We start from the raw sequence: 18,686 nt of genomic DNA on the forward strand, positions 1-18,686 counted from the left end.
CTATAAGTAAGAGGTCCGTTATAAAGTCTATCTATATATATATATAGAACCGGTCGGGTACTAAAAGCTACTTAAGTAGCCCCTTAAGCTACGCCCTCTAAATCTTAGTATAGCTATAGATATTATAGTTATAGAGGAAGCGGCGAACGTAGTACTATAAGAGGGGCTAGTAGAAATCCCTTATAAGGCCTACTACTATGCCCTGCCTACTTAGGTAGCCTACGATACTAAAGTTATAGATAAGCTAGACTAGCTTCCCTTAAAGCTCGTTCTATTTATCTAGCTCTAGTAGTCTATCTTTCTCCCTAGCTTCTATAGTATATAGCGCGCCCGGTACTTATAGTCTCCCCTACTAATATAGATGCCCTTATAAGTCGATATAATAGTTAGCTACTTATACCTTTAGCTTTAGCTTTAGATTAAGGTATCGAGCGCCGGACTTAATAGCGCGGCGCACGCTCTTATAGGTACGGTCTAGAGATAATATCCTATCCTATAAGCGCTAAAGGACCTTATCTTAGAATACCTACGCCGTACGCGCCCCTAGGCCGGTCTATCCCTCCTCGCTAAGCTAAGGCAAAGGTATAAGGGAAGGCTTATCTATTAGCGCCGCGCCTTCCTTTACTAAGGAAGCTCTTATATAAGTCTATAGCGCTTCTTATAAGATAAGCTATAGATCCTAGGCCTCGATATCTACTCCCGTTAGCCGGTCTTAATCCCTCCGGGAAAGCGTATCTAGGACTATAGAGTCCCGCCCTAGCTAGTACTTAATTAAGAAGTTAAAGTATAAGAGATACTCCGCTTAGCGGGCTTACTATTCTAAGAGGTATTAGCGGGTTATAAAGTACTTAAGATTCCTATAGTCTATAAGAACCTCGAAGCTCTTATAGCTTTAAAGCTCTACTTACTATTACTTAAGGTAGCTAATAATTATTAGTATCTCCTTATCGTAAATAGCGTAATTTTACTTTACTAGGGTTAGCTTATAGGAGTAGAACGCTATTAGTTACTTCTGCCTATCTACCTCTTAAGAGAGCGTTCCTTTAAGTACCTAGCCGCTATAGTTTACTTCGACTAACGTAGACTAGTTAAAGTCTTACTAAAGTAGTACTAGGGCCCGCGAGAATAGGTCCTTAAGTATATAGAACGCTCCTTCCTATATAAGCCCTTAACTAAAAGCGGTCTATTTCCTAGTAATCTTATTTAAGGGACTTATAATATAAGAGAAGCCCTTAATAAATATCTTATAATAGTTTATAAACCTAAGGAAGCTCTATATACCTATCTATATAGTTAGGGCCGCCTAGTCTTAGATCGCTTAGATCTTTATAGGATCCGCCTATATACTTATACCTACGTAGATAATAAAGCCTAGGTACTTAACCCTCTTAACCTTAAATTTATACTTATTTAGGTCGAGGTAGAGCTTATAAAGTTAGAGGCGGTCTAGGACCCTCTATACTTTCTATATATAGTCCTTATAGGAGCTACTTATATAAATAAGGATATTATCTATATATATAGAGGCGAACTTATTAAGGAAGTCTTATAGTATATTATTAATATAATACTAAAAGGTAGCGGGCGCTCTTAAGAGGCCGAAGGGCGTTATAAGCTACTTAAATAAGCCGTAGTATATATAGAACGCTATTTTCTACTTATTACCCTTTAAGATCTATACCTTATAAAACGCTTATTTTATATCTAGCTTTATAAACTACTTTGCCTTTAAAAGGTTATAGAGTATATCTAAGATTAAGGGTAAGGGGTAGTAGTCTAGCCTTATAATTATATTTAGAGCCCTATAGTTATAATAAAACTATATCCTACCCTTTAGTTTACGTATAAATAGGACTAGCGCTCTTACTTTAGAGCTACTTACTTAAATAAAACCCTTATCTAAGAGATCCCTTAGCGTCTTCTTTAGTACTAATAGCTCTACGTATAATATACTATATAGCGGTCTAAACGGTATAAGTAGTTCCTACCCCTTCTTATTAGTATAGAGTATGATCTTATAGTCTACCCTTAGCTTATATAGGTTAAGCTTATCCGCTTCCTAGGACTTAAATAGCGGTAGGAGGTCGTAAAAGTACTTTAGTATCTACTACTATAGCTTAGAGGGCGACTTTAGCTTCTTTATTTAAAGGGCCTTATTAATATCTACTAGGCTAACTATATAGACCGCTATATTAGCCGCTACCTAGCCTTACCCCCGCTCTACCTATTATATAGTTCTTATAAAGATAGAGGCAAGGACTTCTTATACTAAGTATAAAGCTTATACGCTTAGTCCTACGCTTATAAAACTATCGTTATAGTAGACCTACTATTATATAGGCCTAAACTATAGCTTCCTTTAATATAGAACTAAGTATAACTTTATATATAATAACTAAGGTTTCCTAAAGATTAAGGGAAATTCTAGTTAAGGGATTATATAGGCTATAATAAGCTTATAGTAACTATCGACCTTTATAGCTAGCTATATAATACCCTTAATTACCGTACCCTCTATTACGCTTAAGGCGCCCTTTACTTACCTTAGGGCGATCTTTTTTACCGGCACTTATATCTCTCGTATAAGCGCTTTATTAACTACGGCGTAGTACTAGTAGCCCTTATCTATAAAGGTAGTAATAAGTAAGGAGTTATTAATTATAACCTATATTAAAGTAGGCTCCTTTTTTATATAAGCGGATAATTCCTCCTTCTCCCTTACTAGTACTAATAATTAAGGCTCTAGAGCCTATCTTTACTCTAGAGCTACTCTTTTTCCTCTAGGCCTAGGGGGGCGGAGTCCTCCTTATCGTTTAAGGCGAGGAGCGGTTCTATCTTCGCTACTTAAACCGCTATAGGCCGCTTAGCTAAAAAGAAGGGGTATTTTAATATAAAGTATATAGATACTCTATAACGTAAGCAGCGGCCGTTAGCCTTCCTTTTCCCGATTTCCTCGCTCGTTACTTACTTCGCCCGCTACTTAAAGTATAGGGCGGTATAAGGGGTAGTCGACGGCGTCTTCTTACCGCGTTTAGCCCGGTCTATATAGGTAGCCGATATTAAGGTATCCCTATCTATATCGATAGCCGGTTATTTATCTTATAGAGGGGCGGTAATCCTATCGCTACTATATAGCGTGCGCTTATAGAGCTTCTAAAAACACAGCGTTTATTTATAGCCTTAAGCTACCTTTATTAACCGGCTTATATACTCGCTATAGTTAATAGGTATAATTATAGGGATAAGTAGCTCCTATAGGGCTAGCGTAATCGAATTCTATAGCTATATAAGCTTCGCGTTATCTTCTTATACTATAGTCCCCGCTACCTATAAGAGCGTCTCTTTAAAATTAAGAAGGAATTCGCTAAAGGTTTATCTATCTCTTTACTTAAGGGTCTATAGCTAGCCTATCTTACGCTTTCTCCCGCTCCTATATATTACTAAACGTATATATAAGGTATTAGAAGAATTCTTATAGGTCGCGTCTACCCCTAAGGCCGCCCTTATCTTAGAATCTAAAGATCCGCTATATCTAGGGCTTTAGTAGCGTATAAAGGAGCGAATACTATACTATATCGCGATAGCTATTTAAGCCCTATTTCTTATTAGTTATAAACTTCGTTTATAGCTAGCTAAGGAAGAAGTAAAAGGACTCTAGCTTACTATCTTAAGTTAGCTAAGGGAGCGGCTTCTATATCGGTAGTATCGCCGCCGTAACCAGCGTTATAGAGGCTATAGGGGTTAGAGCTAGTCTTATAGATAGCTCTATTAGTATAGCGAGAACCTTATCCTTCTTACTAGCCGTCGCGCTTTTAATCGCTTTTAGGATAGCTACGATACTTCCTATCTATCTAGGGAAAGGTAGAGTGCTTCCTTAAAGGGGAGGCGCCCTCTCTAAAGAGATATCTATTAGATCTATTAGTTAATAGCTTATACTATTATAGAGTAGGTAGAGGCATAGGCGTAGGTACTATCTATAAGATAATATTAATAAGCTATATAGAGCTCTCTTATACGCGGCTAGCCTATATATATATATATAGGATCCGGCCCTTTATATATAACTATACGGCTTAGGCTATAGCCTAAGCTTATAACCTATAATAGTTAAAGACTCTTATAAAGCTTAAGTAAAAGCGTTACCCCTTTAAGAACTTCTTAGTAACTATATACGTACTTCTTTTAGCTAGCCTAACGTATACTACTTAAAGGCCTATATTTTAAGTCCCGCTAGCGTAATTAAGCGCGGTTTTAATATAGGAACCTATTATCCCTTTATAAGAGAGGGGATATCTAGGTATCCTAGGACGAATTAACTTAGTATCTTTAAAGGGGTATATTATATATACTATATATATTAATTAACGCTATCGCTTATATTTAATAAGCGGCTATTATATTTTTATAATAAAAGTAGTAGAAGGCTATTAATAGTTAAAATATTTATATTTATAGTATAGCTATATATATATCCTTATTACCTTTAGGTTATAAGTCTCTATAAACTATAATATATACTTTAAAGTATATAATATACCTTTATTTATTAGTCTTATATATAAAGACCTAATATAAGGGGATTAAGAAGTAACCTTTCTATTTAATAATAGCCTTTAAGATAGTCTTTTATATACCCCTTACTAGGTTTTCCTTTATTTCGCGGTTTATAGCTTCCTTTTATTTATATATAAATTCTAAAGTTATTACCGCGTTAAAGGGGGTAGGGGGAGGCGGTATATCTTTAACGTAAAGCTTATACTTACTTACCTTTATAATAATATTATTAATAAGGGACCTCTTAGGCCTATAAGCTTATTTTCCTTTAATAACGTTACTTAGGTTAATTCTTTATAATATATCCTTTTATCTAAGTTATTTTTATATTTATAATATCCTTAAGCCGGCCTTACTAACCGCTAGGTTAAGGGTATAAGGTTCGAACTAAGAGTTATCTTCTTAAACCTATACTATAATCGTTGCTTTACCCCTTAAGTTAAGAGGTATATTATTACGTTAGTTTTAAGGAGATAAGTTAATTAATATAGGCATTATACCTTTTAGCTATCTCCCTAATAATATATAAGAGGGGTTACTAGCTATAGTATCTATTATAGGTATAGGAGGCATAGAGCTTAGTAACTCTATATTAAATATAGTATTAAGTAGAAGGGGTAATATTAAAATCTCTATCCCTAAGCTTATTATTTTTAGAAGGGAAAGATATATATATCTATATAATCTATATAAAGGCGTCTTTAATCCTTAGTCTTCTAAATTATATAAGGGTAATAGGTCCTATAAAAAGGTAATTACTTCTTTTAGCGTTTAACCGTTATCTATATTATCGTTAAATAAACTTAGTACCTTAAAGGTTTTAGGTTCCCCGCTATCTATAACGTTAGTTATAGCTATATCTCTAAGGATATTATAGCTATATATTTAAACTAGCTAGGCTTACTCCTCTCTTTTTATATTATAGGTTATAGACTTATTAAACTATATATTAGCTAGTACTATTAGTTTATTCTATTTAATTTATAGTATCTATATAACGTATTATTAAGTAGACTTATAGCTTACTAGGTACTTAATATAAGCTCTTTACTAAAGGGGTAACTATATCTTATATAACTTAATATACTTTAATACCATAATTATTATTAGGAACGCGATATAGCTAAAGACCCTTTAATATATAATATTTAGCTTAATATCTTTAATATAGTAATATAATATAATATTTTCTTTTACCTAGGTCTATTAACGCTTATATAGACTTTACTAGCTATAATTATATAATTTAAAAGGTATTATATTAAGTAGGTATACTATTATATAGTATATCTTTAGCTATAGCTCTTTTAAAAGCTTTAAGTTAAGCTTTATAACCCTTACTTTTTCCTTTACTATAACCTTTAATCTTTTTATATAACTTTTTACGTAAGCGTTAAAAGGGCTAACTATATAACTTATATCCCTTTATTAGTTATATAATCTATTTATTCTATTATTAAAAGAGCCCTTTTCCTATTAATAACTAATATAGTTATTTTAACTCTATATTAAGTCTTAAGTAATACTATAAAGTTATTAAAGATATCCCTAATACCTGTTTTTCTTTTTATTAGGTAATAGAACCTTATAAATATATCTATATAAGTAAATAAAGCGAAGTTCTTTTCCCTATTATATACTATTATAGGGCTAAGGTAAAGGTCGAAGCTAACTTATACCCTTAGACTTTTAAGCTTTAAAGATAGTATTTTTCTTAAAACTTCCTTCTTAGCTTTCCCTATTATATATATTTAATAGCTATATATTATAGGGCCTTAAAGCTTAGTGCCTAGGCAGGCTTTTAATAGCTTCTCTAATAAATCTTAGACTAAGATACTTAAGGCGGCGATACTATAAGTTACCTACCTCCTTAGTTAGTAGCTTAAGCGCTTATATAACTATAAATACCTGCTTCTTACGCAATAGGAGCATTCTTATTATAAGTTAACCTTTAAAGTCGGTTAGCTTAATATAAGCCTCTTTTATAGGTTCTATATAAAAGTATCCTAGGAGCTAGTTTTAGAATATCCCTACTATTATCCTTAGCTTAGCTAAGAAGATACTTATTAGTATTTCTAAGATAAAGTAGGTATTTAATAGAGTTATCTTTCTACTATTAATTCTAGGGATAACTACTATTCCTATTTATTATACCTTAAAGGCTTAGTCTTTAACCTAGACTTTATTATTAGAACCCTACTTAAAGGTTCCTTCCTAGAACTAACCTAGGTTATTAAAGAGGTTAATATTAGCCCCTAAGTTATATATTAGTTTATTAGTAGGTAACGGCGTTCTTATAATAGCTATATTTACCTTAGATAGAGTAACTATATTAATAGTCTTTCCTAGCCTATTATTACTAATAATAGTATCTATTAGTTCTCTTCCTTTAAAGTAAGAATTAAGGGTCTAAGCTATATATTTTCCTTTCTTATTTAAATAGTCCTTTAGCTGTTTTTCGATATTCTATTTAGCTAGATTACTATATTTCTAGCCTAATAAGGGTTTCTTATTATATATTACCTATAGTATATAGTAGTTTCCCTACTAGCTTATTAAGCTATTAATATACTACTTATAGCTAATATACTTAGCTTAGGTATTTACTTTCCTAGAGATTTAATTAGCGCTTCCTTTTTTTATAAGTAGTTATAACTTCTTCTTATAAGTATATTCTTATTTAAAGTTAGCGATTAGGTTTCTTAAGGAAAGTTAATCTTTATTATATCTTTTACTATAGAGGTCGAGAGCCCTTATTATTATAGACTAATATAGGTCTTACTTATCTATTACTATAAAAAGATCCTATCTAATTCTTATATTATTAAGTATATCGACCTTAAGGTCTTATAAATCTATAATAATTTAGTCGAGCTATTCTACCTATGCTTTCTAGTCTTATATACCTCTTTTATTAATAGAGGTCGTATATCTCTTATAAATTAGCTTTTTCTCCTTTACCCTTAAGAGTAAGGCTTACTTCTTTAATTCCTTAATTTTCTCTCTTAGGCTATTATATATTAAGGTTGCCCCCTAAAGCCCTTTACTAATCGTTTTCTTAATTAAAGTACAATTAGGGCTTTCTACTAGACCTTATAGCGATCGAATTATAGCTAGAACCTTTTCCCGTAGTTTTAAAAGGAGTCCGTTATATCCTAGTATCGTTCGTTATAGCCTATTCGCCTTAAAAGGAATATAGCCTTAGCTTTATTTTCTCGTTAAGAAGGTCTCCCTCTAAGATTAATAATAAATTACTCTTAGTCTAGCTATTAGGGCTATTTAAGCTCCTTAATACCGTCTAGGTTAGTATATTCCTAAATCTTATAAGTCTAGGCCTACGATTTAACCCCCTTAATCTATAGGGTCTAATTAAGGCTTTCTCTTAGTCTTACGATATAATTATCCCCTCTTACTTCCTTTAAAGATATCTTAGGAAAAATAAGGGTTCTAGCTTAATAAGTAATATCTATTACGGAGTAGGTAGAGGCGTACGTATAGGTGCCGTCCATAGGATAATATTAATAAGCTATATAGAGCTCTCCTATACGCGGCTAGCCTATATATATACGTATAGGATCCGGCCCTCTATATATAACTATATAGCTTAGGCTATAGCCTAAGCCTATAACCTATAATAGTTAAAGACTCTTATATAATGCCCTCCCTTAAGCGCGGCGCGGCGTTGCCCTATTAACGGCTTCTATACTATAAGGCCTATACCGCTAGCTCTACCCTACCCTTTTCTATTAATCGTGCTAGCCCTACTAGCCCTATTATCCCTATGCCTATTAGCCTAAGTAGCTAGAACCGGGCTCTATACTTATTAGCCGGCTAGCCGTTTAAATAAGGGCGTAACCTATTATATACGCCCTTAGGTAGCTAGCGGCCGGCCTAGACCTACGTAAGCCTTAGGTTGCCCGTCCCCTTAGCCTTAGGTAGCCTCCTCTACCTAGGGGTATATAAGGCGGCATCCCCCCCTTCTTCCTTCCTTTCCTTCTCCTCCTTCTTTAACCGTAGTAGTAGTAGTAATAGGTAAGTTCCGCTCTACCTAAGGCGTTAGTTCGTTCTTAGCTATACGGGCCGCCTTATTAACGTATACTTATAGTAATAGCTATAGTAGTAATAATAGCCTTAATAATAATAACTTCTACTAGTAAGTTCTCCGCCCTATAGAGCGGGAGGCTATAATCCGTAATACTAACTTCCGCGATAGATATATCTACCTCCCCCTCCCCCGCTTTCTCCTTCTCGGAGCGTACGGAGTCGTTCGTCGACGCCGTGCTAGGCACGGCCGACGACGGCTCCGCCGCTGCCGCTGCTCCTACCCGCGCCCCCGCGACCGCGCCTACCGCCGCCGCCTCTACCTTTGCTACGCTAGCCGCCCTTACGTCGCCCTTCTAGGTAACGACGCCGTCCCCGCCGCCGGCTATAACGCCTAGCCCCTCTACCCCCGCCTCCGCTACTACTACCCCCGTAAGTCCGCTACCTAGTAAGCGTAGTAGCTATTTTCCGCTAACTTCTTAAAGTATAAACGCTAAGTATAGGCCGGAGCCGCCCGCGTGGCCCCCTATATACGGTGCGCGTTATAAGAGCTCCCTTACGCTAACTAAGTCGGGCGCCGCCGTAGCGGTAGTTATTACTAGTACGCGCGTGCCGGCCGCGCTTATAAGGCGGCGCCTCCTATCCTACTCGCTACGGCGTCGGCTTAAAAGGCCGGCGCGTATAGGCAGGTACGGGAGGCTACTAAGAAGCGCCTTACCGCCGCCGCCGCTGCCTACCGTAATCTCTATGCCCTTAAGCGCTAGGGCCTCGTCCCTAAGTAAGTTCCTCTTATTTAGCTCTTTTACTTCCGCTATTAACTCTCCCGGTACTAGGGATACTGCCTCCGTCGCCCTATCGGCGGTCCCCTTAGCTATGCCCGCCGCCGCCCCCGCCGCTACTACTAGCCGGGCCCCCCCTGCCCCCGGAGCCCCTAGAGCCGCCGCTACCGCCGACTAGCTCGCGGGCCTAGAGGGCCGCCTAAGCGCCTTAGAGAGCGCCGCCGCCGCTAATAAGGTAGAGGAAGATAACGAAGATAAGGATAAGGACGACGATAAGGATAAGGAGTAGGTCTAAGTAGTCTAAGGGCTCCGCTTTAAAATAAACGCTATTTTTATCTCTACTTATATAATTACGCTCGCGTTATCGTAACTACCTACCCTACTTTACCTACTTTATAGTCTTAGCCTAGGCTACTATTAGTAATTTATTAGTTTATTATTATCGTTTACCGTTCTAAATAAGGCTTTAAACTTATTAAGGGCTATAGTTCCTATAAACTTATATATAGGTTCCTACGTAAGGTCGAGATACCCGCGCTATTTAACGAGGACCTCTTAGCGTTTCCCCTTACCGACCTTTTTCTAGCGCGCGGCCTATATCTCTTTAACCTTAAACTTATTCTCTTTTTCTACCTCGATTATAAGCGGTTAGGCGTCTACTACTTCTTATCTAGGTAGCGGGTTAAAGGAGGCTCTATAAAGGAGGTCTACGTTAATCTTATTATAGACCCTTATTAAGAGACTATTAAGCTCTATAACCTATAGGCTAATAACCCTTTATACCGTAAACTTTATATATAGCTAGTTAAGCTTTTTCTTTAGTTATACTAACCTATAGTTATAGAGGTCTAGCTATACCTTATCTCTTACCGCGAACCTATCTACTAAGGCCTTAGTCTTATTAGCGTGCCGCTCTTAATCTTACGCCGCGGCGGCTATCGCGGATTAGTAATAATCTATAGTCTCTTATAGCTTTTATATAAACGCGGAGGCGCGGCCCTCTAGTAACGAATTACTATACTACTCTACTACTATATCTATAGTAAAGGGAACTAATAAGGGTAGTTCGAAGCTATACGTTATAAAGAAAGGGGCTATCTTAATAGAGGTATATAGTCTACTATTTAACGTAAGTTAAGCCGCGGGGAGCTACCGGTCTTAGTCTACTTAGTTACGGGCTATAATAGCCTATAGGTAAGCCTACGCCTCCTAGTTAACCCTCTTAGGCCCTCCGTCGGTTTATAAGTAATATACTATACTAAGTAGCTATATAATCTAAAGTAGCTAGTATAGGTACTATTAAAAGTAGCTAGTTTAATTTAATCCCTTATCGCTTATAATAAAGGCTAGCTAGCTATATAAGCGGGCTTAGTACTATAGGAAGTACTTTATATAAGACTCTATATCTATAAATAGTATTAGCTTTAATACTATAGACTTATTAAGTCGGTCCTTAATTACCTATATATAGCGGTTGCCGCCCTCTATAAGTAAGAAGTCCGTTATAAAGTCTATTTATATATATATATAGAACTAGTTAGGTACTAGAAGCTACTTAAGTAGCCCCTTAAGCTATGCCCTTTAGATCTTTATATAGCTATAGATATCGTAGTTATAGAGGAAGCGATAAATATAGTACTATAAGAGGGGCTAGTAAAAGTCCCTTATAAGGCCTACTACTATACCCTATCTGCCTAGGTAACTTATAATACTAGAGTTATAGATAAGTTAGACTAGCCTCCCTTAGAGCTCGTTTTATTTATCTAGCTCCGGCGGTCCCTCCTTCTCCTTAGATTCTATAGTATACGGTGCGCCCGGTACCTATAGTCTCCCCTACTAGTATAGATGCCCTCGTAGGTCGATATAGTAGTTAGCTACCTATACCTTTAGCTTTAGCTTTAGATCTAGGCGTCGAGCGCCGGACTTAATAGTATAGCGTACGCCCTCGTAGGTACGGTCTAAAGCCGCTATCCTATCCTATAAGCGTTAAAGGGCCTTATCTTAAAACACTCTCGCCGCGCGCGCCCTTAGGCCGGTCTATCCCTCCTCGCTAGACCGAGGTAAGGGCGTAGGGGGAAGCTTATTCGCTAGTACCGCGTCTCCCTCTACTAGGGAAGCTCCTATATAAGTCCGTAGTACTTCTTATAGGATAAGCTATAGATCCCGGGCCTCGATATTTACTCCTATTAGCCGGTCTTAATCCCTCTAGGAAAGCGCGTCTAGGACCGCGGAGTCCCGCTTAAGGCGGTACTTAATCGAGAAGTTAAAGCGTAAGAGATACTTTGCCTAGCGGGCTTACCGCTCTAAGAGGTACTAACGAGTTATAAAGTACTTAAGGTTCTTATAGTCTATAAGAACCTTAAAGCTCTTATAGCTTTAAAGCTCTACTTACTATTACTTAAGGTAGCTAATAATCGCTAGTATCTCCTTATTATAAATAGCGTAATTCCGCTTTACTAGGGTTAGCTTATAGGAGTAGAACGCTACCGGTTACTTCCGCCTATCTACCTCCTAGGAGAGCGTTCCTCTAAGTGCCTAGCCGCTATAGTCCGCTTTAACTAATATAGACCGGTCGAAGTCCTACTAGAGTAGTACTAGGGCTTAAGAGAATAAGTCCTTAAGCGTATAGAACGCTCCTTCTTATATAGGCCCTTAGCGAAAGGCAGTCTACTTCCCGGTAATCTCGTTTAAGGGTATTATAATATAAGAAAAGCCCTTAATAAATATCCTATAATAGTTCGCGAACCTAAGGAAGCTTTATACGCTTATCTATATAGTTAGGGTAGCTTAGTCCTAAATCGCTTAGATCTTTACGGGGTCTACTTATATACCTATGCCTATATAGATAATAAAGCCTAGGTACTTAACCCTCTTAACCCCGAATTCGTACTTATCTAAGTTAAGGTAGAGCCTATAAAGTTAGAGGCGCTCTAAGACCCTCCGTACTTTCTATATATAGTCCTTATAGGAGCCGCTTATATAGATAAGGATATTATCTATATATATAGAGGCGAACTTATCGAGGAAGTCTTAAAGTACGTTATTAATATAACGCTAGAAGGTAGCGGGCGCTCCTAAGAGGCTAAAGGGCGTTATAAGCTACTCGAATAAGCTATAGCGTATATAAAACACCGTTTTCTACTCGTTACCCTCTAAGATCTATACCTTATAAAACGCCTATTTTATATCTAGCTTTATAAACTACTTTGCCTTTAAAAGGTTATAGAGCGTATCCGAGATTAAGGGTAAGGGGTAGCGGTCTAGCCTCGTAATTACGTTTAGAGCCCTATAGTTATAATAGAACTATATCCCGCCCCTTAGTTTACGTACGAATAAGACTAGCGCTCTTACTTTAAAGCTACTTACTTAAATAAAACCCTTATCTAGGAGGTCCCTTAGCGTCTTCTTTAGTACTAATAGCTCCGCGTATAATATACTATATAGCGGTCTAAACGGTATAGGTAGTTCCTACCCCTTTTTATTAGTATAGAGTACGATCCTATAGTTTACCCTTAGCTTATATAGGTTAAGCTTATCCGCTTCCTAGGCCTTAAATAGTAGTAGGAGGTTATAAAAGCGCTTTAGTATCTATTACTATAGCTTAGAGGGCGACTTTAGCTTCTTTATCTAGAGGGCCTTATCGATATCTACTAGGCTAACTACGTAGACCGCTACGTTAGCCGCTACCTAGCCTTGCCCTTACTCTACCTATTATATAGTTCTTATAAAGATAGAGGTAAGGACTTCTTATACCGAGTATAATGCTTATATACTTAGTCCTACGCCTATAGAACTATCGTTATAGCGGACCTACCGTTATATAGGCCTAAACTATATCTTCCTTTAGTATAGAACTAAGTATAACTCTATATATAATAACTAGGGTTTCCTAAGGATTAAGGGAAACTCTAGTTAAGGGATTATATAGGCTATAGTAAGCTTATAGTAACCGTCGACCTCTATAGCTAGCTATATAATGCCCTTAATTACTATACCCTCTATCGCGCCTAAGGCGCCCTTTACTCGCCTTAGGGCGATCTTTTTTACTAGCACTTATATCTCTCGCGTAAGCGCCTCGTTAACTACGGCGTAGTACTAATAGCCCTCGTCTATAAGGGCGGCAACGGGTAAGGAGTTATTAATTATAACCTATATTAAAGTAGGCTTCTCTTCTATATAGGCGGATAATTCTTCCTTTTCCTCTACTAGTATTAGTAATTAGGGCTCCGGAGCCTATCTTTACTTTAAAGCTACTCTTTTTCCTCTAGGCCTAAGGGGGCGGAGTCCTCCTTATTATCTAAGGTAAGGAGCGGTTCTATCTTTACTACTTAAACTACTATAGGCCGCTTAGCTAAAAGGAAGGGGCATTTTAATATAAAGTATATAGATACTCTAAAACGTAGGTAGCGGCTATTAGCCTTCCTCTTCTTAATTTCCTCGCTCGTTACCTACTTCGCCCGCTACTTAGAGTACGGGGCGGTATAGGGGGTAGTCGACGGCGTCTTCTTACCGCGTCTAGCCCGGTCTATATAGGTAGCCGATATTAGGGTGTCCCTATCTATATCGATAGCCGGTTATTTATCTTATAGAGGGGTAGTAATCCCGTCGCCGCTATACGGCGTACGCTTATAGAGCTTCTAGAAACGCGGCGTCTACTTATAGCCTTAAGCTACCTTTATTAACTAGCTTATATACTCGCTATAGTTAGTAGGTATAATTATAAGGATAAGTAGCTCTTATAAGGCTAGCGTAATCGAATTCTATAGCTATATAAGCTTTACGCTATCTTCTTATACTATAGTCCCCGTTACTTATAAGAGCGTCTCTTCGAAATTAGGAAGGAATTCGCTAAAGGTTTATCCGTCTCTCTACTTAAGGGTCTATAGCCTATCTTACGCCTTCTCCCGCTCCTATACGTTGCCGAACGTATATATAAGGTATTAAAAGAAGTCTTATAGGTCGCGTCTACCTTTAGGGCCGCCCTTATCTTAGAATCCGGAGATCCGCCGTATCTAGGGCTCTAGTAGCGTATAGAGGAGCAAATACCACGCTATATCGCGATAGCTATTTAGGCCCTATTTCTCGTCGGTTATAAACTTCGTCTATAGCCGGCTAAGGAAGAAGTAAAGGACTCTAGCTTACCGTCCTAAGTTAGCTAAGGGAGCGGCTTCCTTATCGGTAGTATCGCCGCCGTAACTAGCGTTACGGAGGCCGTAGGGGTTAAAGCCGGCCTCGTAGACGGCTCCCTTAGTATAGCGAGAACCTCGTCCTTCTCGCTAGCTATCGCGCTTCTAATCGCTTCTAGGATAGCTACGATACTTCCTATCCGTCTAGGGAGGGGCGGAGTGCTTCTTCGAGGGGGAGGCGCCCTCTTTAGAGAGATATTTATTAGATCTATTAATTAATAGCTTATACTATCACGGAGTAGGCAAAGGCGTGCGTATAGGTGCCGTCCGTAGGATAATATTAATAAGCTATATAGAGCTCTCCTATACGCGGCTAGCCCGTATATATACGTATAGGATCCGGCCCTCTATACGTAACTATATAGCTTAGGCTATAGCCTAAGCCTATAACCTATAATAGTTAAAGACTCTTATAATATCTTTCTTTAAAGGATATATAATTTATATAATTAGTATATTTCTAGTAGTGCCCCTTAGTATAGCTAGGTTCCTTACCTTAATACTACGATTTTAAGCGTTATAACGGCGTTAATAGCTCGTAAATAGCTTTAAAGGTAATATCGGCGGGTAAAAGATAATCTAGCTATATAGGCCGGGCTTATAACTCTTAAGTAGGCGCTTAAGCGTATAGTAAAAGAAGTAGGGGCATAGAAAGGTAAATTTAGTAATATATATCTTAGTCTATTTATTAAGATAAGGGAGGGGCTTATATAGGTATAGTAATTATCTATAGCTAGCTAAAAGAGGGTATTAAGATATTCCTATACCTAAGTTAGGCCTATATAATATCCTTAGGCTAGGGGAGTTATATTAGTTAGGTAGGATTCCTTATATATAACTATTAGGTCTACTAGGTATAACTATTGCCTCTTATACCTACTCTCCTTAATAAGTACTAAGTTAATAAGATATTAGCTCGAACTTTAGAACTACTTAAAGTATATAACGAATTTACTTACTAAGATAGAAGCTTAAAATAGCTAGTTAAAATAATTATTATCTATATAAAGTTTAAAGGTAATTAATAATATAAGTAAGTATATTTTTACTAAGAATATAATAATATACTATTATAAAGGGACTTTACTTATAGCGATATAAAATTTATCTATCTATAGATAACCCTAGTTATAACGACTATACCTATAGCCTAGATTTATTAGTTATAATATCTATCTTAAAACTTAATTTTTATAGTACTTATGTCCGCTTAAACGTAACGTTCTTATTAATGCTTCCCTTTACCTTATACTACTAGATGTATCGTTTTTCTTCTTAGGTATTGGTGCGCCACCCTGTTGCGGCAAGCGAAAGTCTGACCAATAATCTAGGATATTAATAGACGTAACGCCCTTAGCATCAACCCTTGCCTGGCTCGGAATTGGCGTGCCCTCTTTGCCTGGTTGAGGGAACTTTTTGTCGAATTCTTTAAATGGTAGGCCCTTCGGGTTGTTGTTAAGATACTCGCCGCGGAGTTGGTCGAAACGTTTAAGGGTTTTGTCGATGTATTCAACGCTGCCGAGACCGTAGTGCTGCTCGCACTTATTGCAACCTAAGAAGTCGGATTGCAAAGTGGAGCTGTTGCTAAACAGACATTCTTTCTGAGCTGCAACATTCTCCTCAAATGGCTTCTGCTGGCAGAAGCCAAAAATCTCCTGCGCCGAAATGCAAGGATACTTCAGGACTTTGATAGGCTTCTCCGACGAGTCCTTCTGGAGGATTTGACCCCCGCTATTTTGGTAGCAGGCATCGCCGAACTTTTGTGGCACCTGGACTTTGGCAACATGGTCATCGGGCAAGGCGGGCAGGCGCTCGGGAACCAGTGGAAGGTCGGATGACTGCTGGGCCATGCTCCCCTGCAATATATGGAAGAAGCCGAAAATAAAATGCAACAAAATCATTGCACTGTCTGTGCTTTTAATATGAGGAAATTCTTTTTATGTCGCGCACGATCATATATATACCTATGCTAGGGGCGTAGGGGTAGGTGAATTCGGGCCTGCGTTTTATAGCTATATGTAAACTAGTCGTCGGAAGAATATTGTCCGTGAATGAGTAGTTTTCAGGGCGTTTATGACAGATCGTCTAGCCCTATTAAGCAAATAACACGCTTGTAAGGAGCCGAGTAACCTGTGTTAAGAACCATCCGGCAATCTGAAACAAAGCGCATGACGCAATACATGTAACGACGTGAGTCAAGGAGGCTGATCTTTCCATGTCATGTTATACACCTATGTTCCAAGAAGGGGGAAGTTCCACGTTTGATTCCATTTATATAGGCCCTGACTGGCTAGTTTACCAGTCTGACTATCTAGTACACTAAAAAGTGGGACAGTGTGGCTGGTCAAGGCGCAGCGGCGATACCGCATGCGCGCGTTCCCTGCGCCTACCTCGCGCCCTCCGCCTCAGAAAATTGCATCCTCGCTAACTTCGCTAATACGAAACTATTCGCATCGCGATTTTCGCTGTAAGCAGCCACCGCGATAGAGCCTCTATTTAACACGAGATCAGAGAAAACATCGAACGCAGCGAGTCTACGAGAGCGTCAGCGGAATCACCGCCGCTAAGAGGAAGCTGCAATAACGAGAGAGGGGTTACTATACCTTTAATGCCTCGGTGCCCCGTAGGTGCGAATAGCTTTACTTTCTATAGAAAAGAGCTCAAAGATATGCTAAAGAGTATTGCTATCTATATAAAGACACATCGCTATTCGTATAAAAGCCCTATTTTTAAGATACGTACTAACACCAGCCCGCCCCGCCTATTTATACCGCGCCCGCATCCCTTTAGCTGCGCGAAGACCGCACCAAGGTCACGGGCAGGGATGCTGGCCAATTAAGACGGCCCGCTATAAAGGGTATATAGTTTTACTAGCAAATAGAGCTATGATAGAAGTCCTAGCAACGCGGGCCTGTATAAATCGCTATATTGCACTGGTCACATCCCTTCCTTGTCTTCGTCGGCTGCTTGTTGCCGCTGGCAGTCCCCAGCGGCTTGCATTGACTCTGTGATCTTGGCTGCCCAGCTTTGAAGCCTTGGCAAGCAACGCAGGGCGAGCCTTTGGACCGTTGGACGTGTTTATGCTGTGAAATAGGTGTAAATGCGTCCCTAGCTCGAAACCGTTGTCTTGAGCCGCCTGCTTTTGAGGCTCTGGGGGAAAATCAGGCATAACTGTGCTGTCAGCTGCCTGCTCGCGCTGACGGTGGTCTAGCCGCACGAAGAGGGCTTTGTCGAAGCTATTTATAATAGCTTAGGAAGGCTTTGACGGCGGTAGGTCTTGTTGCGGCTCTATTAGGAATTGCGTAGAGCTTTGCAGTAGAAATTGGCTGCGTAAGGTTTTCCTTCTGCTGCAGCCAACATGGCCTGTATCTGCATTGTAGCTACGTACTATAGGGCCGTGACCTTGGTGCGGTCTTCGCGCAGCCAAAGGGAAAGGGCGTGGCTTGGCTATGGCACGCTGCAAGGAGCTTTGGTTCGATATGAAGCGAAATAGCTTGAAAGTCTGCGGCAGCTGCCTTGGCCGAGACAGGAAGAGGTCCCCTAACGAGCCCTACTTCTTTAGCGCTGCAAATAACCTTGACTTTAGGGAAGTCCCCGGCAACAGTTTGCTCGCGATTTCCGGGTACGCCGCTCATGCCTGTTAGCCTGGCTGCATAACCTACAACGTCACCACCCGGGCTATCGCGATATCGTTGTGACCCAGAATCGTCTGCAACGGCTTCCTCTTAACGGAGGCATAGTTGCTTCCATTGCCAGCCAAGTAGCTGACATACCTGACTGCGAGGTCCCCCAAGGTCCCGTCGAGGAGGTTGTAGAAGAGGATCCTAGCGATCCCGGCGCATCAGCGATCCCGACTTTGCAGGTCACTGATACCGAATTGAACGCTCTGCAGTCTCGATTTCTTCAAGAGACCCCTAACCCCGAGCGTATGACTGATCTGGGATAGGGCTCATTTCCCCTGTGTGACATCCCAGGTCTGGACGAACCTCAAGACCACCTACTTCTATTCTCCGATACAGAAAAATGTAGATCGATTCTGTATACACCATTTAGTATTGCTGCAACGTCTAATAATATTTTCAATGGTTGTGTTGGTTGCAGGATTAATTTTTGCTATGGCTTGCCG

At 39.0% G+C, this 18,686-nt stretch overlaps 1 protein-coding gene across 1 annotated transcript; it reads right to left on the reverse strand.

The window, feature by feature from the left end:
* Positions 1-15,801: 15,801 nt before the first annotated feature.
* HRG_04174 (uncharacterized protein) lies at positions 15,802-16,410 on the reverse strand (the record flags this gene model as incomplete). The annotated part of the gene is made up of 1 exon (XM_044862645.1): positions 15,802-16,410. The coding sequence occupies one exon, from the start codon at positions 16,408-16,410 to the stop codon at positions 15,802-15,804; it is 609 nt and encodes a 202-aa protein (XP_044723671.1).
* Between the last annotated feature and the right edge of the window lie 2,276 nt (positions 16,411-18,686).

Source organism: Hirsutella rhossiliensis (assembly GCF_020360975.1).
Source record: "Hirsutella rhossiliensis strain HR02 chromosome Unknown scaffold00003, whole genome shotgun sequence".
NCBI lineage: Eukaryota > Fungi > Ascomycota > Sordariomycetes > Hypocreales > Ophiocordycipitaceae > Hirsutella > Hirsutella rhossiliensis.